The sequence below is a fragment of the Harpia harpyja genome, chromosome 10 (assembly GCF_026419915.1).
Source record: "Harpia harpyja isolate bHarHar1 chromosome 10, bHarHar1 primary haplotype, whole genome shotgun sequence".
Classification (NCBI taxonomy): Eukaryota; Metazoa; Chordata; class Aves; order Accipitriformes; family Accipitridae; genus Harpia; species Harpia harpyja.
Window position 1 is genome coordinate 40,854,276 of NC_068949.1, and position 24,705 is coordinate 40,878,980.

Here is a 24,705-nt window from a genome sequence, read left to right on the forward strand (position 1 = left end):
AAATGCCAGTTTATTGAATCACTGTATTTTAATCTCTATTTAATGTGGTTTTTCATTATTTCTGTAATTATCTAAGCCATCAGTTGACTGACCTCACCAAATTGACCTCTGTAAAAGTCAGGCACCTCATTTTAATAAGAGGCAGAGATGACATGCCTGCAGTGATTCATTTGATTTGGAGACAGGTGTCTGCAGCCAGTGTAATGAGCCCCACTGGTTAGGTGCTCAGCTGTAGCTAAACATTTTAAATGCATGAATTCTACCTTTGTTTTAAAATATCAAGTATTGAATCAGTCCTTGAGATCCTGGCCAGTTTCTGCATCTTTACAATTTTATTTCTTCTCTGCTTATTTTAAATGCTTCTCTTCCTTTTATAACTCTGCAAAAGATTATGTAAAAAAGGAAATAAATATTCTGAATTAAATTTTTCTTTGGTGTCTTCTAGAAATGTTAGCCTGTGATTAAATATTATATTCATGATGGGTGTTTAAATGCTATCCTTACTAAGGATGCTTTATTGAAATAGGATCTTAATTATTACTATGCTGGTAGATATTTTTGTAGTCTGTTTTAGAATTATTAACATATTTAGAATAACAATATAATATTTAGAATAATAATAATAATATATAGAATGTATTTTGAATAATAATATTTAGTTAATATTGAGAATTATTGTTATTTGTTCCATGTCTTTAAAAGGGTAAAAATATAAAGACTTGTTTAAAAGTGAATATGTTGTGGTCAAAGTTGTATTTTTTTTCTCTTGCCAGACTGACAGAGCAGTACAACTACTGTTAGAAACAAGTTCAGAGAATGCACATTATTACTGCGATTCACTCAAAGCTTGCTTGGTCACAACTGTCACCTCATCAGGTCCATCTCAAAGTACCATTAAACTGGTAGCAACCAACATGATAGCCAATGGAAAGCTTGCAGGTAAAATGTGACTTTAATTTTATGTTTGCTTATAAATGAGTAATTCTGATCTTATTAAGGCTGCTGATGGAGATGGGAGAGCAGAAAGTTGTAACATCTCATATGTTGCATATGTTATAGTATGCACTATCTAGAGTACTTACCACAAAAATGAGCAGTAACTGAAGTTATAAAGTTCAACCTGTATTGATTAATTTTCATTGGAAAAATGTATTTCTGGAATACTTCTCTTAGCAACTGTTTGCACTGAAAGAGGTTGAGCACATAAAGCTACTTATTTTCCACTTCCTAATTAAAGAATTAATTAAAAAATAGTTTCTTATTGCTGAAATTGAAATACGGACTTAGTTTCCTTTCCAGTTCAGAACGTGCTTCAAAAAGTGTGTTTACTTACATGTACAGGTAAACTTCGCTTCCATATGCAGGTTAGTTTTGCTTAATGCAAGAGATGTTCACAACATGATGATTGACTGAAATATTCAAAGACATGCAGAGAAAGTACAAATGTCTGTACTTGCCTGGAAAAATACTTTCCACTCTGTGGACAATTAACACTTCACTCTTAATAATTACACTATGGGCAACATTAAATTAAAATAAAAGATGATTTATGAAATCTGTTTATTTGACTTACAAAGATCATTATCTCTTTATGATGAGAAGTCCAGTAAACTCCTTGTCATTTGTATTTAGGACAAAGATAAATGAGAGCTTTGTGATGTCCTAAGTTCTGTAGCCCAGGAAAAAGATATGATAACTGACAACCAGGCTATATGGAGAGCCAGGTGGTAGAAATTAGGGTTTTTCAACATCTTCCTATGCCAAGAAGGATATAAGGAAGGTCCTTTTTCTGGGGATGAATGATCTGCTCACACTTATATAGCAACTCTTTTTTCCCTTAACTTATTATATAGTGTGCTTGTTATTTTCCAGAAGGTGTACAGTTACTGTGTCTGATCGATAAGGCTGCTGATGCTTGTCGCTACTTGCAAACTTATGGTGAATGGAATCGTGCAGCATGGCTTGCAAAGGTATGTAATTTCTCGATTTTCAGTTTGCTAACGTAAATGACCTACTTATTATATGTGGGTATGAAGGCTGATATGGGTACTAAAGTTCTCCAAAGTTAAAAAACTGAAACATCAATTTGAAATATCATCACCAGTTCTTTCCATGTGTTCACCTATAACAAGCCAGTCCATTCAGTCAGTGTTGACAGACTCTTCTTCAGCCTTTTGACTACGGGGGTCTGCCCTCGTCATCCAAATGACAGGATTTGAGCTTAAAAATTGTTGGAATACTCAGTTTGCTAATTTTTGAGCGGTGATTTGTGAAGTTGCATATAGCTGCAGCAGTACAGAGTTCATAAACAGCTACAAAAAACGACTCCTGGAAGTGGATAAGTAATTAGGCAGTGACTTTGTGCTGAGCTCCGTGTAGCATGTGTACTGATTTTAAAGTTAGCACCAACCACGTAAATTTGCATCAACTTCTGTTTTGGTATGCACATGTCTTTACAGTAAAAGTACTTAGACACAGCATTAATTCTCCAAATTATAGTGGACAGGAAGCAGTAAGGATGATCTTTCAGTGTCTCTAAGTAAAATTTCTCTTATGTTTCCTGCAGAAAGTATGGAAAAAGTCATACTCAGATTTTCTAAATGAATGAATCCCACTCTTAAGAAAAATAAAGATGTTTTGTCCTTAACTCTTCAGAAAGGATAAAGATTTCTAACTTGATACTTGAGGTTTTAGAAAAGCCTTGTGGTAAAAATAATGTTAATCATGTAAATATGAAGTGGCCATATGAGTCCATACTCCACTCCATACTGAGTGGAGTATTTTTATACCTATATATTTCTTATTTTCCTTTATATTGTATGAATCCAAGGGATAAGTGTACTTTTTATAAAAAAAACTTGTAAATTCAGATGCTTTTACTTCTGCCCAAAGTGTTTCACTGCAAAAAAAATGAAACAGGAGCAGAATGCTCTCTTTAGTTAGCAGCTGAGAATTCATAACTGGCTTTCCCATCTCTTAAAGGTTCGTTTGAACTCAGAGGAGTGTGCTGATGTGTTAAAGCGTTGGGTAGACCACCTTTGCTCTCCACAAGTCAACCAGAAGTCCAAAGCCATTCTTGTCCTCTTGTCACTTGGATGCTTTACAAAAGTCGCAGAGATGTTGCATAGGTAAAGATGAAACACCACAATCTGTATTTTGTCTTGTCCAAGATTTGTTATTTAAGCATTTGTGATTCAGAAGTCAAGGGAGAGGGAGGGGGTCTGCAGTTCGATTTCTGACATTTGTTTCTATTTTAGCGTGTTTTTCTTTAATGAACTTTAGCCTCAGGAGTACATCATTTCTGTCTGCTTGAACTGATCTTTTTGTTGCAGTTTCAGTAAATATATTGGCATTTAATTTACTGCAGACTTTAAGATTGCTAGCACCCATTGACCAAGCAGGAACAGTTTATAGTAGCTATGATTGTTTCTGAGCAAGTTGAGCCTTGATCTTTCAAAAATTTTGCATCAAATGTTAGTTACTTGCATGCAAGGAGGAAGAGGGGGTGCAAGAAGCTTGGGGAGAGGGCAGCGCCAGACTGACGGGTGCGAGGGGAGCACGAGGCAGGACGTGGGAACAGTATGACCTGTTGGTACTTACTGCCCGGGACCAGGGTAGCAGCATTCACTGCCGTGACAAAAGCACTCAGCACTGCTGTGATGTCGTGAACGCTCAAGGACTGGGAAGCGTGAAGGCGCAGAGGGCAAGGTAGAGCAACACTTGAAACTGAGAGCAGCGTGTGTTGTGGGAGTGTGGGTATGTGCCGTAGTGACAGCTAAACGGTGATACTGTTTGACCTTGGTGATGATCGGAAGCCTTGTTCAGCCCTCAGTGCCGAAGAGATTTGCCACTCCAGACCTAGGTGCAAAGTTTTAGAAAGCCTGTGTGCAAGTGTTTTGATGCGATGTCTTGGAATACTCTTCTGTTTTGTGTCCTAACAACTTATTCTCTTTTTTTTTTTTTTCCATTTAACAGTATGAGGTACTTTGATAGAGCGGCTTTATTTGTCGAAGCTTGTCTGAAGTATGGGGCATTTGAAGTTAATGACGATACAAATATCCTTTTTCTGAAATCCTGTTTTTGCATCTGTGTGCTCATACACAGTGAGTATGCGTGAGCCAATGTTAGATGAACTAGACTGCACGGGAATAGAAGTTCCTATTTTTATTTTCCAGGTTGTGTAGTTTGAAGGTAGTGTGAGGAAACAAGTGAAAAGGAGTCATTTGCATAAATCCATAACACTACCTCCTCCTGGTGTTCTTTGAGGCCTGTGGCACCGGTGTACAAAGTAAAAGTGAAAAAAAATAATCATAGCAGAGAAAAGAACGGATGATAAAATGTTCTTTGCAGAACTTGGAAATATTACTGCAGCCTGTATAGTGAAATCAGTGGTTCAGTTATCTTCTAAACACTGTATCTCAGGAAAAAAATCCCTTCACTGAACCCCTCTATACACCAACGTACTGTTTTAGTGATTGAAGTCTTTTATGAAGGAGTCAGTTCTGAGACAGTGAAAACAAAGAAAATGAAAGGTCGAGACCAGATGAGCTGATTGCGCAATACAGTCTGCACATCTAACCTCATGTTCTGGAAACTCTGAACAGTTACTCTAATTTATTATTTATTGCATATAATACAAATGCATATGTAAATAATACCTGATTGTGTTTTATGGAGTCATCACTGATGTCAGCTTGATGAAGCCACTAATAAGTCATGTAGGTCACTCCAGATCTAATTAATGAACAAATCTTGTAGTATGACCTTACAATTTCTTAAGTTCTTTTGCAAGTTATGACATGGTGTTATGGTAGGTACTTACGCGTGTCTGAAATATATCTGTTCTAGTTTATAGCACTCTGCATATTACCTGATAAATGCTAATATGCATTCAATAGTAGAATTTAAAGCACCTTTTTTGTCTTTATTTGTGCTGAAAAATATTGAATTAGCACAATTGGCAGCAACATTCAGCATTTTCAGCTTGGGAGAGCTAAGGAGTGAGAAGGAAAAAAAAAAAGATTCCAAGTTTTTTCATTTTGCTATTAATTTGTGTTTTCCTTAATGCTTCCTTTACATAAGTTGATCCATGCTGTATATGCAGATTATGCCAGAAGCTTGAAGCTTCTGGGCTTTAAACAGGGAGCTATTCTTTTTGCCTCAAAAGCAGGAGAAACTGGTAAAGAGTTACTGACTGAGCTCAAACAGCCTAAAGAGGAAGTGACACAAGAGTAAGAATTTTATGATTATGAGGAGATTTGGGTTGTCTATCAGACTGAGATTCCACTGTGTGAAAATACATTTTTCTTTTGAATCGCTGTAATAGCTGGTATGTGTGATTTGAGCAAATATTGTTAAATGTGTGTGGAGGCAAGATTAAGAACTGGTTTATGTTTATTTTTATGTTAAAATTGTCTTCACTTTCACGAGAGGGGGAAGAAGCCTATGACAATATTACACAAGAATATTTCCAACTTTTTCAACTATAGAAGAAATCAAATTTAAAAATGTGCTGAAAGAGTTCTATACCTGTGTAAAAGTCTACTCCATTTACTTTTAAAAATGAAATCTTTATAGTTCTTCACTACTGTTGTATTTATATGTATAAATGATTCAATCTGTACTATAAAAATATAAATATATTTAAAGAATAAATAGAGATCACAAAACACAGTTCTTTCCTGGAACATTGTGTTTTCTCAATCCAATTTCTCTGTTTAAAATTACTGTTATTTTAAATCAGTTCACTGTATTGTCATTTTCATAACTGTCTGGAATGGAATCTTTAACAGGTTTACTTACGAAAGTCTCCGAACATTCCAAAAAATCCATGAAACGTCCTTTTTTTCAATTAAGGTATTGTTATATTCCATGTTATTCTTAAGCGTGCACTCCCTGCACACCTTAGGGACTAAATTCTGCCTTGTGTTGACTGGTTCATGGGATCAAAGGATGAGAGAAGATCCTACCTCAAAAGCAGCAAGGTAGGCTCCTGCAAGAATACTCAGGAGACTGCTAACGCTATCTCCACAGTTATTGTTTTGTTTGTTATTTGAATGTGTGATTAACAATAGGTAAAAAAACCCCCACCATTGTGCAAAGCCAAAATGCTGGCTTTTTAATTAGATACTTTTTATGCTAACACATCTTATGGTCTAGATACTTAAGGATGCCACCAGTCACATCTTTTCTCATTTCTGTGCCAGTATTTCAGTATTTAAGTACTTGTTTTCATTATTGTTTCGTATGTCAGATATATCTTTTCTATTTATTACTGATTGACCGAGCAATTTTACAGCCAAGGAGTGGATGCTGATGTTCAATTGCCATTGCAAATTGATGACTGTGGCATGTGAAGATCAGTCTTGGCTAAAAAAAAAAATAAAAATATTCTTTTTACAAAGTTGTTGGAGCTACTGAAGTTTAGTACGCAGTAGTGAAAACAATCATATCAGGTAAAAGGTCTCTCATTTGAATCTAATTCATGGCTTGTCTGCATTCTCCTTACGTTTGAGTATTTGTGGATACGTATTCTGCACTCCTTCCTAAAGGAGCACCAGCTTCGGGACATCTCTAACTCCATAAAACTTTTAGTTCAAATCTAAAATAGCATTTCTGATAAAATTTGAAAGGTTAGGCTTTTCAATAATGATGTTTTTTATACAAATTGAAAATGTGAGTTTCATTGTCCTAAATAGAAAAAGTGTTTTAACTGCAATCTATCTTGCCACATCTTACATACACCACAAAATACTTTGTTCAATGTATTATGAACAGTGCTTATATAGTTACTTTAGCTTGGGAAGACAAGTATACAATGAGATTTGCCTTAAGTATTAACTGGTGAGCAACAGAGTTGAGCAAAATTAACTTGTCGTTAACAATGGCCTAAATTCTGGGTCACATTGACTACTACAACACTCCTCAATTCCTACTCTTGTGTTTGGTAGCAGTACTCATGGACAAGGTTACTATAGAGTTAATGTAAGCACATGCAAACTTGTTCTTAGAATTGTTTGTCAATGGGTCTCTGGAAAAAAAAATCTGCTTTAATGTACACTTGGATTTATAAATGTAATGTTTTTAAAAGAAACACATTGCAAAGGCCTTTTAATACTGGATGTTTCTATAAACTTTAAGTGTGAAAGTTGCAGAATACTGTGTGGCATTCCCAAGTGAAACCTTTATGATGAAAATAGAGTGTAAAAGTGATTGAAAAGTTTATTTAGATAATAATGCAGTCACACTACAATAATAAAAACAAACTTTTAAAATCTCTGTGTCCTTATTTAATACAAAAACGTCATCTGTTGCACTGGGATTGAATGCTGATTGTGTAATTGTTGTCATTTTGCCTTCTGGGCCGGCACAACGCTCAGGGCTGGTATTAGTAGAGGAAGTGATTATCTTTTGTACGTATTAGTCACCTTTTCCATATTAGTACTAATGAAACATTGGGTTTGAGTAGTATTAAGTCTCAAGCTTTACTAGCAAACATAAAATTTGTACAGGTTAAATTGTCATTGTCTGCGCTCTCTGATTTTTTTAAAAGCACAGAAATAAGTGATAAAAGAAAAAAGCTTCCTTTCTGTCTTCATGCTACCCTGCAGACAGTAATACAAGACTTTTCCTTGCTTCTCAGCTGATGCCAGCGAGATTGCACATCTTGGTTTTGTCTAGGAGGCAGGTACACTTATATCAATGTAGGTAATCAACTTCTCAAAAATATGAAATGCATTCAGCAATGCTGAGATCCACACCAGTGCAGTCTTGTTTTTCTCCTTCCTAGTTCACATAACTTTCCTCATGCCCCTTAGGATTCTTTTGTCACTTTGGCTTAGAAGTTGTTTAAAAAACGTACAGATAACTGTCTGATGTTTAATTGGCTTGTACAGTATGAAATGTGTGAAGCTTCTCACTTGTATGTTTGAAGGACAAGCCCGAGAGTTTGGAACATAGAAAGAAAGTGAATGGAGTGAATTTTTAAAAGTTTCCAATAAATATGATTTTAACTCCTTTAGATCCCTTTGAGAATTCCTTCCTCAAACCACTGTGAATAGTTCAAGTAGCAGCTGAAGTTTATAGTCTGTATTTTCCAGGTTTTGCATTTGGAAGCTTTTGTCAGCAGTGAAGTCTGTAACGCAGCCATAATTCCGGAACCTGTGTTTGACCATTCCTGGCAATGAAGAAACTGTAGAGGAATTGAGCTTGCAAGCCAATGTATTAAAGATTCTTTATTCATTTGTCTTTCAACATGGGTCTTACATTAATTAAGCATGATGTTTGATTATCAGAGCAGATTATTTGGTAGCTATTTTAAGATTCATTTGCAAAAGGCCAGGGCCTTTGTCCATAAATAAGGAGGGTTTTTTGGGTTGTCTAGATGGAGAACATTTTATAGCATCACTAGGATGATTACCCTGTCATAATATTATACGAGTCGTTTTGGTCTTGTATGACCAACACAAACACGTGCAAATTATTTGAGTCTACAAGGATGCATAAGTTGTCTTCGTTACAGTGAAACATTCTGAAATTTGTACATCTGTGTGAAGCTCATTCAGTCCTGCAGACATTTTCTTTCTAGATCTGTGTGCTCACATTCAACTAGTGGTTTTCCAACCTGAGAGAAGCTTATGGTAAATATTATCATGGGACTCTTGTGACAGTACTTCATTTTAAAAACAGGGTTATTTTTTTCAGTTTCTGATGTGATTCTTAAAGTCCAAATTATTTCAGTTTTGTGGTAATGGATTTACTTGTTCTAGCTGTAAATAAAAAAATCTAGAAAATAGTCTAGCAGCTTAGTTTCAGTATAAGCAAGCCCTAATTAGAGTTTTAATTGGAGCATGATGTGCCTCACAATAAAGCCAGTCTCTGTAAATTAATCTTATTGATTAACAGTGTCTAAAATTGCCTAACTTGGATCAGCTTCTGAAGTACTTCTCCAAAAATTTAGTTACATATTGTGTTTGTGTATGTGTGTGTATACATATATACACACACACACTCACACATACATTTGATTCAGGGGGAATAATCTAAGGAAAATGACAAAATGAATTATTTTATTGCAGTGTAAAAATGATTAGTACTGTATTGCAAATTATTTATAATTTACTTTCATTAAAATGCAAACAGTCTGCCAATTTAGAGGCTTTGCAGCCAGATAGAGGCATATATTATACATCAAGGAAACCTGGTCCAGAATGTTGATGTGTTCAGTGTCCGAGTAAATAATCTAAGGGATGGTGTTTTGCAGCAGTTGACCCTAGAGACAGAAAACAAGGACGATCACAGATTCTTTAATGAGAAATGGGTTTCATTTGGGTGATCGCTAGCTGCCCAAAATTGTATTCTAAAAGCTCAATTAAAAATTTAATTGATGGCGAGCAGTAGAATAACAACAGCTTGGAAAAGAGTAAGGGCCTTTTTTTTTTTTAGTAATTATTTTATTTATTACTTTCTCTGCAGAATTCAGCACAACTTTGATACTAATGTGAACCTGGTAAGAGACTTCATTAATGAGTTGAGGGTAAAAATTTTGTATCCATAGATCTAAGTAGTGGCATAAAATTCTTTAATGAGGCTGATGCTCACCCATTAGTATTTTTGAATTGGGACTTCTTGATAGTAAGTTGTTCAGTTTCTACTTAAACACTGAAGATAGAAGCCACAGCTGTGATAGTTTCTAAGTGTCTCATCTGGTTCTGCTGGAAGGCAGCAATGTTAAGCAGAATTAAGAAGGAAAGAGCTAAGATTAGGAAGTGTTGGCATGTAATTTAGTTTGCTTAACATGGCATGTCTTACTGTTTCATGATTCCACTGTATGAGGACTAGTGAAAACTGGCACCTAAAATTTCTGTATTAAGTCGGAAAAATCAGAGAACGGAAAATCGAATAGACTGGAATTGGCTGTGTGAAGGCCTTATCCTGCACAATTTTTCACACGTTGAGCTGTATTTGTAAGTGAGAGAATATCAGCTATTTACTGCACAGAGACAATCCTGTGGGAAGAACAGTCTCTGCCTCCTTGTTCAGTAAGGCAGGTGTGGAAAGATATCAAAGCTCAGCATAAATTTCCAAGAAGAATGAGAAAAACTAACAGAAATTGGGAAGGGAGCAGAACTTGCCAATTCTTAAATTGAACTAGAGAGGAAAAGTCTTTAAAAGTCCTTTTTCTTGGTGTCGGGCAGAAAGAGTGTTTAAAAGGCTTCTGTTAAAATGTAGGAATGGGAGAATGGCAAAACAAAGTTGGGATGGATGCTGACAATGTATTTGCATATATGCAAGGCATAAACATTTTGCTTAAAGGTGTCAGCTTTAGTACAGGATTATTCATAAAGAGATTCAGCAGAACTGTGTTCTTACCTCTTCAAAGGCTGTAGTGCTAAAAAATTCAATAGCAAAGTCGGCATATGTTCATTTCCCAAGATAATTCAGATTCTTTTCCAACTTCCTACCTACTTGCATGAGTTGCTGGTATGTCGTATGTTGCTTTGTGTAGGTGGAATCTCATAGAAATAGTAAGTTACACCACAGGCAAAATGTATTTTGTCCACACCTGTTGATTCAAAGGGAGAAGGAGGACCTTGATAAAATCTGAAATTGAATTTTTTTTGAAGCAGACTGGTGGATTTGGACACACTGAAGTTATTTTCTGTGGAACCCGTGTACAAACTTTCTTTGCAGATCTGAAACCTGGCTTCCCTAAAGGATGGGCAGACGTTGGCAGTACATACAATTAAACTTTGCTGTCCACATGCAAAGTACTGTCCTTCCCTATTGTATTTTTCTCCTTTGATCAAAAGACAAGGTCTACCTTTTTAAAAATGCCAGACTTCTGACAATTATTTATTATGTGTAGTGAATTAAGAGATCCTATGAAAGTACATGCTGACAACTTAAATGGAAGACACTAATTTACTTCCTGCAAATTTTAACAGTAACAGACAATGAAGAGAGCTTGAAGTTGCAGGGATGCAGTCTGTTCTAAAGAATCAACTACCAGAAGGCTTCCAACCTCCTATCATAGAGAACACTGACCTTTTCAGAGCTCTCTCTTACTTTGCTGTCTACTCAGTCCATCCGAACAAATCAAGTTGTAATGCGTTGGGTATGGAATGACCAGACAACTAAACTGTGGAAGACTGAAAAGGGTAACATTAACATCTTGGTGTAGATCATAGGTAGACCTTAGGAGGGATTACAGCTGGTACCTCATCTGTCTGATTCCATCTGCTCTGGCAGAATAATAATAGAAAATATGCAAATATACCTGAATTAGAGCGCCTAGATTTTTAAATTTTTTTAAAATTCTAGAATTTCTTTGTGTTTGACTTGCTGTTAACTTGTTTGTTTGTTTTAAGATTTAAATGGCTTTCTAGCTTGGACATAACAATTGTGGAAGGAAAGGAAGAACGTGTATACTCAGGGAAGGGAACCAACAAACATATTCAAAATGCAATTACAGAGGGTAAGTGGTGCCCCGCTATGCCTGCTGGAGGAAGGGAAGTTTAAATTTGATTTCAGGCTTGAAAATCTTCCATAAGTGATTACGTGATACTAGGTTTATTTCCATGATAGTCATTGAAATTGTTGGTCCCCTTTCGCAGGGGAAGTTTCCCCTTCCACCTTCCTATTTTCTCCTCCTTACCTGTTAATGCAGCAGCAGCAGGAGGAATGGTGGGGGATAGGAGGGGATCGTAATCACCCGCGTTACGGAGCGGCTCATGAGCAGGGCAGCAGATGCTGCAGGTAAAGCAAGGGTGGTCTGTTAGACTCCAAACTCAGCAGGGGGTAAAGGCAAGGACATTTAAATGCTTCTTCAGAGTGACTTTATTGGCCCAACCGAATGGTTTTCTTTCTGGGAATCAGATCCGTAAGTTGAAAATACTTTTTTCCCATGTCATTGTCACCACTATTTCATTTAGCAAATACTGACTGTAGTTCAGTGCAGTTCCCACTGACAAACTCCATTTCAGTGAGTGCTCTCCAGAGGGTTATTGAGTGAGAGTATTATATATTGTTCAAACTAGATGCCAACAGGTGCTTTAAAAAAAAAAAAAGCTGTGTTTTGTCATTACTTTTCACCCTAGTGTAGCAGGAGATAATAGAGTTATACTAGACTTGCCTGGCTCCTATTTCACATGCTGTAACTAATAAAAAGCTATAGGCAACAAATGTCAGTTGCAAAAAGAAGGTTGTCTTTGTGCTTTTTTTTGGTGAGTGGTCATTTTTTTCAAACACTTGTTTCATAGTTAAGACCCTAGTGAGTCAATCTTTCATTGCTGTGAGGCCCGTTTTTTTGAATCCAATCATAGGCTCATGAATAATAGTTTATTTTTGACCCTTTGAAAATATTTCTTCCACCATTGTTTGTGAATGAAATTTTACAGTAGCCTGTAACAAGCAGTCACAGATCTTGACTCAGAAAAATGTGCACAGCGTATGTCTTCACAGATCACAGTTCCTTGGTAGTATAATACCTGATATTCATAATCCCCTCCCGGTGAAACTGCTAGCCGTTTCACAGCGATGCTCTGCCATCGCTGATGATTGCAGGATCTAGAGGCTCACTGATATAAAGGCAAAGGTTACTGCATTTCTACGTACCTGTCTTTTCTGAGTATGTTTTTCAGTTACTGTCTTCAAGGTTGTTCCAGTACGCTGGGCTCTTAAGACTTTCAGGTTCTCTTCTTCATTCTGGTGTGGCATCTCAGATTGCGGTCTGTACAGGAGGTGTGAGATGTCTCTCTGGCAGGTAGATCGGTTCTCTTGGAGAATCTGTGAAATGTGGTCACTGTGTTATCTGGGAGTCAGAACAAGTTTTCAAACATATTTTCACTGCAAAGTGCAGTACAACACATGCAGGTTTGGAGGCATAATACTTAAATATAAATAAAATATTAACTCCTTTCAGCACATTTCCAAGTGCTCAGGCCATTCTGCTACTGAGACAGATTTTTTTTTTTAATATGCCAGAGAACAGTAATTGTCAAGTATCCGTGTTCTCTTTTTCAAATTTTCTACATCTGCCACTTATTTAGATACATCTCTCTCTACCTTTTTGGTTTCTGCCTCTGGTAATGTTTTATATAAGCAGTAAATTAGTCTGGTGTTTTATGTTACTTGCAGAACTACTATCTAGTCTTTATATCTGAGCTGTGTCAGAAAGTTTTGGTGATGGTTTCCATATAATGCATCTTCCTCAGGCTCTGTATCTCTTGTCTGGATTTACTGTGTAATTCTTTTCTCTTGCTTCAGCCCTAGCATTATCTTGTGTTATGGAAAACCAGCAAGATTGCTGCTGCAGCTGTCACTTTCCAAGACCACAGCTTTGATCACATCACTCTGCTCTTGTACTCCTTATTCACCATGTCAAAAAGTTGGTCTTATCTTCCAACCTCAGTTCTCAGGACTCCACCTCTGAACACTTGTTTTGATTTTTGTGGGTTTTTATATAATTTTCTTATGTTTGGGAGAAAGGTGGGGTTTTTCTTTTTTTTTTTTTCTTTTTTTCTTTTCCCCCTTTTTTTACAAAGAAGTTGTTTTTCAGATGAAGAGCAAAGTATGAAGTTAGGGGCAGATGAATGGCAGCAAAATGACCCTGGAAATAGGCTGTTCCGTCCTAGCTCTACCTCTGTGCTACCCTCCCATTTTTGCTTTCTTTGCTACTACTAAGCCATGATACACCAGCACAGAAATGGCAGCAGTAAATGAAACAAAGCAACCACCTCCTAAGCCAAGTTGGAGCTGTAGCATGGTGCTATGACAATAAAAGCTCCAGTCCATGCTGGGGAAATGAAGAGGAGGAGGAGGACATGCAAACCTGGCTCTGCCCAGGAGCACCGCTGGCATCTTTGTCTTTCTCCCCACCTCAGCTTGCTCTGTTTCTGCTGAGGAAGCTGCTCTGCCATTATCACAGTGTTTAGTTTTGTACATACAAGAGAGGGTGGTTCAGGACTCATCACCTCCAGCTATAAAATGCAAGACTTTCTTAAAGTATGTTGACTTACTCCATCAGTCAAGTTCCACACTGTCCATTGCACTTTAGATTTGCAAGTTTTCATAAAACTCATAATCTGGGCTAAAAGAAACTCTTTTCATGCTTTTTTTTTTTTTTTTTTTTTGTCAAAACAGATTTTATGCAATCTTCTTGATCAGTTTTCTTCTCTGGCTCCTAGATGAACTTCTTCCTTGTGTACTGCTTGGTGGTTTGGTAACCAGCCACCTTTCTGTCACAGAAGAAAATGGCCTTGGGAACAAGAGGACACGTATTAAAGCAATGGACCTAATGTTTGGAGAACGATTGGGGATCTTTAGGCGTGGAAAATATGGTTTATTAAATAATAAGTTATTTGTCCACTTTAACAGAATTCCATTTGCCTGAGAAAATATGTGCGAAGAAGCTGTTTCAAATTAATTTCTGGGCGATAAGGGCATCCTGGGCACTGGTACACAGCTATGAATACAGCAGCTTTATACTCCCTTTTGCACAGGATTTCCACTCCTTGTCCTGCCAGAGGAAGCGTCTTTTGAAACCAGAGAATTATGCATGTCAAGAGTCATGTGAACGTAAGTTCATATTTTAAGAATAATTTGATCTTTCCTCATAATCAGAAGAACCCTTACAACTTCTGCATTAATTTTGGCCTTTGCCAACTGAAAACAAAATCAGAAAGTCTTTTCTTGACCTCTCAGAATGACAAGGCAGGATTTTTCTAATTAAAGAGGTCAGTGGCTTTAGACACTTCTCTTGCTACGTATTTGTTGCTCTGCTCCCTAGTTTGGGGCCAAACAGGGCTGAGCTGTGCTGTTAGCACATGCTTTTTGGCTGGAGAGAGGAGACTTGGCAGAACCGCCCTGGTTGGAAGGGTTTCAACCTAAAGCCACGTGCTGAAGAAAAGTTCCCCCGAGCATCCGCATCTCTGCTGAGCCTAGAACACCCCGCCATTACTCTGCAGTTTCTCCTGAACAATTTGAGATAAGCCAGTTGTCTTGAATATAAAGAGCATTAATTAGTTTTTTTCCCGTGGCTGATAGGAGAATTCCCCCAAATGCCTTTTCTGTTCTGTTCTTAATTCTTTGAATAATCTGGCATATCTTTACAGCACTGTGGCTATATCTAATGTCTTTTTCGGGAATGAAGGAGCATGCACTGTCCATCCTCTCGGCTAGGAGCTGCGTAGTCACACAAGCCCAGGGCTAAGTCAGTGCCTGGTCAGCTGGATCAGAAAATGATGTGCTTTCGTGCCCATGTTCACTTCTTTCGCGCCCACGCTCCTCTCCGCACGTCCTCGCTCACGTCGCGCTGGTGCTTGTGTGGCAGAGTCGCGAGAGAGGTCTGGAGGCTGAACTGGCTGGAAAATAATGGGGTTGGTTTGTTTTAAGGTCTTTGTGGTTTTTTAGGTTAACGTTTTGCTGGATCAGTTCCCTGGCCTGGTTCACCATATGCTTACAAAGGCACAGAGGTGAATGCAGATGTGAGGGTTTGGGGTTAGGGTAGGTTGGCTTCAGGTTGCCTGTGCAGACATGAAACCCTGCTCTCGACTGAAACCTCTGGGGAGAGAGAAATATGTGAGGCGTTTGTTTTTTATTTTGAATTACAAAATTTGACTTGCAACATCTATATCTGAAGATACCAACGCAATCATTTGCATTGGAGGTAGTGTACATCAGATGCTCATGGTGTGTACCATCAGTAGCTGGAAATCATTAAAAGAAAAAAAAAACACAAAGAAAAAAAACAAGGTATGAAGTTACCAATATCTGAGTCTCGTTTACCTTACCATCTTCTTATTGCAGTCATTTCTTGCATCTGAAATTTTAAGTGGTATTTACAGTAATTGAAGTATTGTATCTTGACTTCTGGTTGCTTCCATACAATCCCTCCCTAGCTGAACACAGAACGACTGATTAATTTGGAGTACTTGTTTGCTTGGTTTTTAATTCTTGACTCCCCCAAAATTTTATTTCCACAATCCGAGAGGACTGTTTTGCAAACTATCAACATAGGTTTTTTGCTTTTTGAATGTTACACAACTAAATAGGAGTTGCTGCATGCAATACCATACAAACCAGCTCATTCTTCCTACATTTGGGAAAAGAAGGCAGGCACAGCCATTTTTCCCAAATGAACAAAATGGAGTATTTTCTTTTTCCCTTCCCTCTAGAAAAATAGTTCTTAAATACTTATCAAGCCAAAGAGACTTTTCTTTCTGACTGTTTCTTCCAGTTCTATTCTGTGGTTTACCTCAGCATCTGCTTTCTTTTTCCACTCTGCAAAGTTAAGCCTGGTTTTGATTAAAAAGCAAGCTGAAAGGCAGATTAATGCATTGCAAGAAAAAGCAGCCTTGCTAATATGAAAAGAGAGCAGGAAGGTAATTTGTCAGTGATCGCCTGGTCCTGGTTGTGATGTTCTCTGGTAGCAGCTTTTTCTCCCAGTAGGACTAAGCCAATGTGTAGGAGGTTTTATTATTATTTTATGCCACAACCATCTCATCAAAAAGCCAAGACACGTTCTTTGAACTGAACTGAAATCATCTGTTTATCCTTTCTGACTGCTTTGCAGGCAAATTCCTCAGCCACAAAATTATTTGCAAAGTCCAGTTTTTTCTCTTTCCCATTCCACCACGTTTTCATTTTTGATGAACTTTTAAAATGTTTGTGTTTCTGTGAAATTCCAGTACTTTGTGATAAGATCTTATGTGACTTCAGCTTTCAAAGCCAAGAGGTAGTGTGAAATCAGTCTTAAAACTGTTGTCCCAAGCAGATCTCATAGGCAATCTAGTTCTTAGTATTCCTCAGCTTTTATTGAAAGAAATGCTGAACGAGTTAAATAATAAAAGAAAAGATAGACAGGATGGGGGGAAAAAAAAAGCCCAAACAAAAAAACAGTAGGTAGAGTGAAAGTCAGTGAAGGATGAAACGCTGAGACTGAGGTTAGAAATAAAGGAGAAGATCGGACTCTGCAGGAAAGGAGAGAGATGTATGCAGATTCAGTATGCAGAATAAGATGGACTTTTGTTCTATACACTGAAGAAGCTACAAAAATCCTCTTCTACCACCCGAAGGTAGTGTGAAGGCTGGGCTGCTTCAGTTCGGAGCTGTAGCTGGAGAATCTCCGAGGCGGTGGCTGCCCCACGGGGAGCAGAGCCCAGCAGAGCATCCCGCTCCCGAAGCACCGGACTGCCTTGGCAGGCCAGGGAACGGCACTGGGCTGGGCTTCAGCTTGATGCTGTGGCTACATGAGAAAGTAAAAGCAGAAAAAATTGCTGCTCTGCTTCTCATGGGAGCAACAGAACATTTACCTCTTTATATACATACAATAGAGAAGCTTACCACTTTTAAATTTTCTGTTCTCTTGATGGATATCTCCCTAGCAGAGCCTTCAAATACACATCAATACTTTGATATATCTTTTTCCTTCTCCTCCTTCTCATTATTATTATTATTATTATTATTATTATTATTATTATTTTGTCCCTTACTCCATTCAGTAAGCTGTCGTGAGCACTTCTCAGCTTCAGTTTTCCCTAATCCTAAAATTCCTGCCCTATCCCCCTCGGGCTTTAAACGTCACCATTAACAGCCCTAATAACGTGTTATTTAATTAAAATCCTCGAAGGAGAGTTTCCAGCTCCTGCAGGAGAGGGCAGCAGAGATCAGCAAATGCAGGAGCTGGGGGGACCATCACTTGTACAGTGAAATAACGTGAACCAAAGGGTTAGGGATTTTTCTTTCCTTATATTCAGTCCTTAAAGAGTGGCAGCTCCAAGGCACCAGCCAAGCAGGAGCAATATCTCAGTTATGGATTTCAGTGTCATTTATAAATAGCTACAGGCCCTTTGGAAAGAAGGACATCAAGAGTGTTCAGTTTTCTTATAAGGCAGCAAGGAATAGGAGCTAGGGTTGTTACTAAACACGAGGCTACAAGTCACTCGAAATCTGTTTTGATTTGGCAAGTAAGAAATGCTTGAAAATGCATTAATAAGTACGATTTAAAACATTACTTTGCATCTAATGCAGGCAGGGTAGAGTTTGCTTTAAAACTTGGTGGCTGGTTGTGGTCAAGTCTAGTTCAGTTTATTTCTGTGTTGAAGGATTGCCTCTTAATTATTCATTATTTAAAAGAAAGGGAGGATTTCCTTTCTAGAAAATACTGAGAGCAGATCTGTTGCGCGCAGAAATTATAGCAAGTGTATCCTATCTTCAGGTGACAACTGTTTCTGCATTTACCTGGGGAATCAGAGGATGTTTGTGCCAATAATCCACGGTAAATTGCTGGCAACATTCCTGCGTACCAGCAGAGATCACAGTAGCTTATTTTTTGTGTGTATGTGTAGGAAGAAGAAAGGAGCAGAGAAAATTTATGACAGGAAAAGTTCTCTCTGATGGTTTCAAAAGATATATACCTCAGCACTTGCTGGCTTGCGTGTTTTTGGTGAGCAGTGAATTGTTGTCTGTGAATTTTAGTATGATTTTAGCATATTTAAGTAAACTAAAAAGTACTGGGAGCACAACCAACTGGAGGCACCGGTGTGTTTTGAACAACAGATATGCTGAAATAATGTTTTATTATTGTTATTAAAGCTTATTAACTCTTGCATCACATGCTGAACACTCCTATCGGCATCCCCTTTGAAGGGAAACCAAACTGAACTATTTCTCTTTCAATGTGCAGACTTGCCACGGTGCTTAAAGCCCTGTGAGATGATTCTGAGCCCAGAGCAGTTTTAGTTCAGCAGGAAGCAATCCCTGCATTTTCAGCCAGAAAACCAACCTAGAAACGGGTTTATTTTTTTTGGTAGAAGCATCTAATATTTGCAACTAGTGACGAGAATCCATAGCGGTGCTGATTCTTGAGGCTCAGCTCCGCAAAGCACATGGTTTTGCTCCGACTATGTGCCTATCCCCGTGGAGCTTTAGGTGGATGACAGGTACGGGGAGGTTTGCTCTTCTGCCTAAAGCAAAGCATCTCACTTGCTAGATATAGTTCTTCAGCTAACACGGTCAAAAGCGGTAGGAAAACAAGGGCAGCGATGAATCTGATATCGAAAGTACTCTCACCTTTATCCTGACAGCATCTCCGAGGAGTTTGTGCCATCCTCTGACCTCTCCAGAACCCCTTCGTTTCCTTGCCCTTTCTGTATTGCAGGCTCACGAGTTATATGGGTTGGGGACCAAGGAAGGTGTATTTGTACCTTGCGTGTCACTCACACCATTTCTCAGAAAAGAGCATAACTAACCAGGAAGAAAATGCACCAAAACCCCTGAAGACACATACTATGCAATGTCTTTACAGAAGACGGGTTTGTGATGAACATGAAGGTAAGTATTGGCTAATGCTTTCTTCGCGTACAGATGGTTTATTTCATGAAGCAACTAATTCTATTTTAACGCACGGACCTGCTCACGCCCTGAATCTAGGGCTTTAAGAAATGATTATATATAAGGAGCTCATAGTCCTTATCGAATTGGCCTCCTCCCAGCTTTTCATTTACTCTGAGGTCCTGTTTGGTGTCTGCCCGAGGGACCAGGGAACGGCAGCGTTTCCGCGGCTGTCGGCCGGAGCTGGTCCCACCGCGGCGCGGGGAGGGAGGAAAGGGGTCCCCGCGCCCCACGGGTCTGGGGGCTGCTTTTTCTTGGCTCCTGGGAGCCGTGCTCACTTTGGACTTGTTCGCCATGGGGTTTGAGGAGGTAGTAAGGTGCTCTGAGTAATGAGGGTTACTGAGTCTTTCACCTGCAGGTCTAGTTTGAAGGCAGCTCAGACTGACAGCGGTTGCAGCCCAGAGAGTGATAAATCGCTTACGTAAATAAAGATGATGTAAACACTGGCGATGTCGGAGAAACTCCCTCCCAAAAGCAGTTCTGGGTTCACTGATGCAGTCTGTGCTTAGCTCTTCTGTTATAAGAGGTCCAAGAAATGAATTTCCCTCTCCCAGCAGCAAAGTGGGGCCACTGCTGGCAGGGCGACGTCGGTTCCCCTGGTCTGTGCTTATAGGTCTGGCTTTTTCTGGGGTTTTGTCATTCATCCTTGCATGAATCAGGAATATCTGTTCTGAAGGAGTCCATTTCACTTTCTTTTTAAAATATACGTTTCTCATGGCTTCTCGCTCTGTTGGTGAGAACTTCTAAAGACGCCTTTCAGTAGATTTATTCACAGGTAAGTATAAATGTCACGATTCATCCTTGACTGCTGGAAAGGACAGAAGGCTCATGAAGACAAGCAACCCGATTAAAAGTTTACTGAGACTTCCACAAAACCAAACCAAGCTTGAAAATTGTACCTAATGCTTGATGCACGGGCACTTGAACACTGCTTGTCTAATATACGCACACACCGAATGGGACTGCAACTTGTGTCTCTGCAGAAGAGCCCCGACAGAGAAAATCTTGGGGAGCAGCGGCTAGCAGAAACAGGACTGCCTGCAGATAGGGAATCAGGAATCAGGGCTGTTCCCCAGCATCAGCAGTAGTAAGAAATGAAAGCTAGGGAATGGTTTTGCCTCCTGATTTTGCCTGCTCAGCCTCTGTGTCTCTAAGCCTGTGGGAGAGGAAGCTGAAGCAATTTTCTCTAGGGCTTAAAGTAACTTTTGTCTTTGTTCTCCAACCCTCATCAGGATGGATATTTAGAGCAGTGCTGGCAGTTGAACATCTTGTCTCTTTAGGCAGGCTTCTGAAAGGGTCTATGCATGTAAGATGTACGCAATTTTTTGTTACAATGGCAGTGCAACTATGTGGTACTTTGCATTAAATTCATGGGAATGACTACCAAACTCTGGACCCGCCCATATGCCTTGGCATAATATTCAGAATACTGAGAGTCAGCAAGATGAAAAAAAACCCAAAAACCAACTGCTAACATTTTCTATATTGTATGTATTTTTGGCCTTACTAGAGAAAGAATGTTTTTCACAGTAACTCAATTTAACTTTTAGAGGGCTATCTCTCTGTATATCAAGTATATATCTGTCTTCCAAAGTATAAAATCAGACTTGATGAGAAAAAGGGGAAAAAAGCCCAAATTGTTTTGTTTTGAAATTTCAGCAATTATATTTGTTTGTAGAGATGTTTGACTAGCTATGAAACTCTTAAAAACATTTAAAAATATATCAACAATATTGTCCATGATGAGTATATCCCTTTGCCATATAGAATTTTCAGCAAAAACTTACGTCAAAGGCATCTTTATCTGAATGTGTATAAGAGTAAGTAATTGGTAGGATGGACTGAAGCGTTTTCCTAGGACAGCTGTTGGCACAACACACGGTACCGATGGGCACCGCTCTTTGGGGGCTTGTACCAATATTGCTATTGAGGAAAAGAGCGCCTTGGAGATCTTTGCAAGTATTTCTTTGTCAGTCTAAAGCTTCTTAGCCAGCACATAGAGAGTGAGAAAGTGATTTAAGATATTGGCCAACCTTGTTTATATTAAAAAGCACGTGTCATTTCCCCACTAATACAAACCAAACCCAACATTTATGAAGCACAGCTATGGCAGGGACTGAACATTGCTTTGCTCCAAGAGTTGCTATCATCCTTGAGTAAGTGCCAAAATAAGCGTGACTGGAGCAAAGGACAGTGACAGTTTTAAGGTTGCGCATCTCGGAAACTGTTGTAGCTGGAAAGAATGGAGGAATCCCAATAGCAGAAAAAAACCTTCCTTTTTTTTTAGATTATAGCACTTCATGCGCCATGAGTAAGAAATTGTGTAATTTCACTTTTAATCACCTGTATTGTGGACAGTTGACTCAACTCTTTTTCAAGATCCAGTTGTTGCTATTCATGTTTTTTACCCACTGGTTTCTTATTTATAAGAGGAACTAGCTTTCTGCTAGCAAATCTTCCCCATCCTTTTCCTGTTTCAGAGTCTTCTAAATAACATGTTTTCACAGAAGAATGACTTATGCTGAAAGGCTCAATTCCCTCCAAAATCTTTCCTTCTTTTCACATCTCTGTAGGGTTTCATCCTTGCCAACTTTTTTCTCAAGTTCCATGCTGCTTATGTAACTTTTGAAGATGGTTTTCTTGTCAGTGTCTCTGTGGCAGAGGATTTTATGGCAGTAATTATCTCAGAATGTGCTTTGTTGGGATTAAAGATTTCAATTAATGTCCTTTTGGGTTTGTGTTTTTTTAAAAACGGTCTATGTGCAAATCATGGGCTGCTGTTTAATTTTGTCTTCCAAACTTTTGATTATTTACAATTTTGCTCTTTTTTCTTTGACTAATAGTGTTACAGGTTCTCTGTGGGAGTCCAGTTCAGGATTCAGTAATAAAACTGAGTGAAGAGTTAATTGCTTGGGCTCAATCCCATACTATTGTCTGTCCTCTGACTCAATAGCTAAAATCCTTAAAATAAGATAGCTGATGGGAACAGTTGCATTCACATGAGGTGAATAATCTCCAAGAGAGCTTTTCAAATTCGCTGTGATGCATCTTCAGGATGTAACTGAGCATAGCTTTTCTGAAGCCAATTGTATACCAGCTGAGGATCTGCCCGGAGATCCTTCACTAAATTCATTCATGCTAAGTTATTCAAAGAGAATCAAATGACAGTGCACGTTTAAAAAAAAAAAAAAAAAAGGACTAGCAAGGCAAATTCATATTTGCTTTGAAAGTTTGTAGAAAAGGGTTGGATTCTTTTCCACAACTTTGGCAGGTTCCGATTCAGCTCTGGCAGTAATTATTCAGAGCAAAGATGGATTCTCTATAAGAGAGAGAGAGAAATTACACATAATTCCCAGGGAGTCTTGACAGTCTACGCAATTAAACAGATTTCTGACATCTCTGGACAGTGGGAAAGGATAAAAATGAAGTTCATATTTGATACACATGAATTCTTAGGGTAGAAAAGCCAGCTTGTCTTCCAAGATGCCATGTGAGTCCGCAGCTGCCCCACGGCTGCTGGTTAGGTAGGAGGTCATCTCTTAGATGCCCTCTCCAGATTTAGAGTCTCATTTAAAATTACAGCTTCTGCTAAAAAGCCATGTGCTGTATTTCCCAATTGAATTAGTCGAGTTTCAGCTTCTAGCCATTCATCACGAAGTCGAGCCGAGGGCGTTCCTGTGTGTCAAAGCCGGAGAGCTGCTGGATGCCAGCCAGGTCCGACCCCCTGAGCCAGGCTGATGGCTTCGGACGTAGCGTTGCGCTATCGGGGTCCCCCAGCACCCGACTCGGAGCCGACCCGCTTTCTGCCGGCGTATCGTGTGGGCACAGCGGGATGTATACGTGCCCCAAGGTTTTCACTGCTACCTCCCCCTGGTTACACAGTTTAATCATTGTCCACTGCAGCTCTTTACAAAGTACAAAGGGCTGTTTTCTAAGACGATGCGCGCGGTGAAATTCAGCGTTTCTGGTGTCTTTGTGTAACAGAGTTGCTCTCTTTCTTTCGAAGACCCCTGCCGAAACGCTGCATGCGAGTTTTGCCAAACGGCTTGCTGATCTCCTTCCCGCTTAGAAGCGCTTTCACGAGGCATCATTTTACTGCTGTCTGTCTGAGAGCCGAACGCAGATTTTATTGTGATCAGATTTCAGTTTCTGAAAATCATTTCTGAACTTCCCAGCAGTAGTGATTCCTTTGGTAAAGACTTTCATCAAGCTGTCTTTTGTAGTACCAGGCAAGTTACCTACCCAAAGCAGAAAAATCCAGACATGGATACGCTGAAGATGTTTCCCATGCTGCTAATTGATAGAAAGCGATGGCTCTAATGTGTCCTTAGTTGCACATTCTGGTGACATTTCTAGACATAAATAGCAGCTTGATCTGTTATTTTTTTAATGGATATCAGTGGTTATAAAGAAACCTAGATTTGTGTCTATAAGGTTGCTCTCCATTTCTGCATGACCTCCTAGCATGATGTTCAGAAGCAGGCAACCTTCACTGCTCCCTTCTATGAGGCAGCAAATTACTTGCGTGTTCAACACTGCTGGTCACAGAATAAAACAAACTTTCCAGTGGCAGTTGCAACTGATATCTGTAAGGAATATGGTTCACTTTTTGAAAATATTGTTTACAGACCATTTAATGGACAGTCTAAAGCGCATTTGGCATGATGCTGCAAGGATTCACTTTGTCCCATGCTATCAGGTGAAATCCAGAGCATGAATTCAAATTGAGTGGAAACATTGTAGAATCATTAGTGTTTGTTGATGGATTTGTTTGTTTGGTTGGTTTGGGTTTTTTTAAGCAGAAGCTGTCATGTCTTCTTGCTGGTAAATCAGCACTTTTTATTAGCTATCATATTTTCACATTATGTACCCAGCAGATTCTTTTTACCGTGACTGCCTTCCAAATGAAACTTTAAGATTCCAGGAAAATTGTAACAAATGTTTTAAGTCAGTCAGACATGAAGCTAATGAAAGAGGCTGGAGGAGCACTCCTGGTGCGGAGCTTAGTTTCTGCCTACAGCATAACACAATTTCTTCTGAAAGGCTGGACTAACTTATCTAGGTTACGTATAACAGGATAGGCGGTTAAGTAAGGTACAGTTGAGCAAATATCAGTAAACAATTTACCATAGGAAGGTTTCTCCTTAGGACTGTCGACTGCATAATTTCAAAAGCAATGTCCCAGCCTTTCCTGGCAGGAGCAGGAGGAGGCAGGAGGTTTGCATTCTACACCTTGCTCTGCCCCTGAGCTGCCATGTGGGCAAGTCAGTTGCTTTTTTCTCCTGTGCTCACCCGTCTGTAAAGTGAGGGTGA

At 38.9% G+C, this 24,705-nt stretch overlaps 1 protein-coding gene across 6 annotated transcripts in view; it reads left to right on the forward strand.

Annotated features, from left to right (window-relative positions):
- The window catches only part of WDR11 (WD repeat domain 11), a 52,636-nt gene extending 45,362 nt beyond the window's left edge, over nt 1-7,274 (forward strand). For 4 of the 6 annotated variants that reach the window (XM_052799097.1, XM_052799098.1, XM_052799099.1 and 1 more), the window contains exons 25-29: nt 774-939; nt 1,873-1,970; nt 2,983-3,128; nt 3,976-4,055; nt 5,078-7,274. In XM_052799097.1, the coding sequence (XP_052655057.1) occupies nt 774-939; nt 1,873-1,970; nt 2,983-3,128; nt 3,976-4,055; nt 5,078-5,235 (648 nt within the window). In that variant the 3' untranslated portion in view covers nt 5,236-7,274. Of the gene's footprint in view, nt 1-773; nt 940-1,872; nt 1,971-2,982; nt 3,129-3,975; nt 4,056-5,077 lie in introns of those variants that run through there. The other 2 variants (XR_008236907.1, XM_052799101.1) reach the window with 2 other exon arrangements.
- The last annotated feature ends 17,431 nt before the right edge of the window (nt 7,275-24,705 follow it).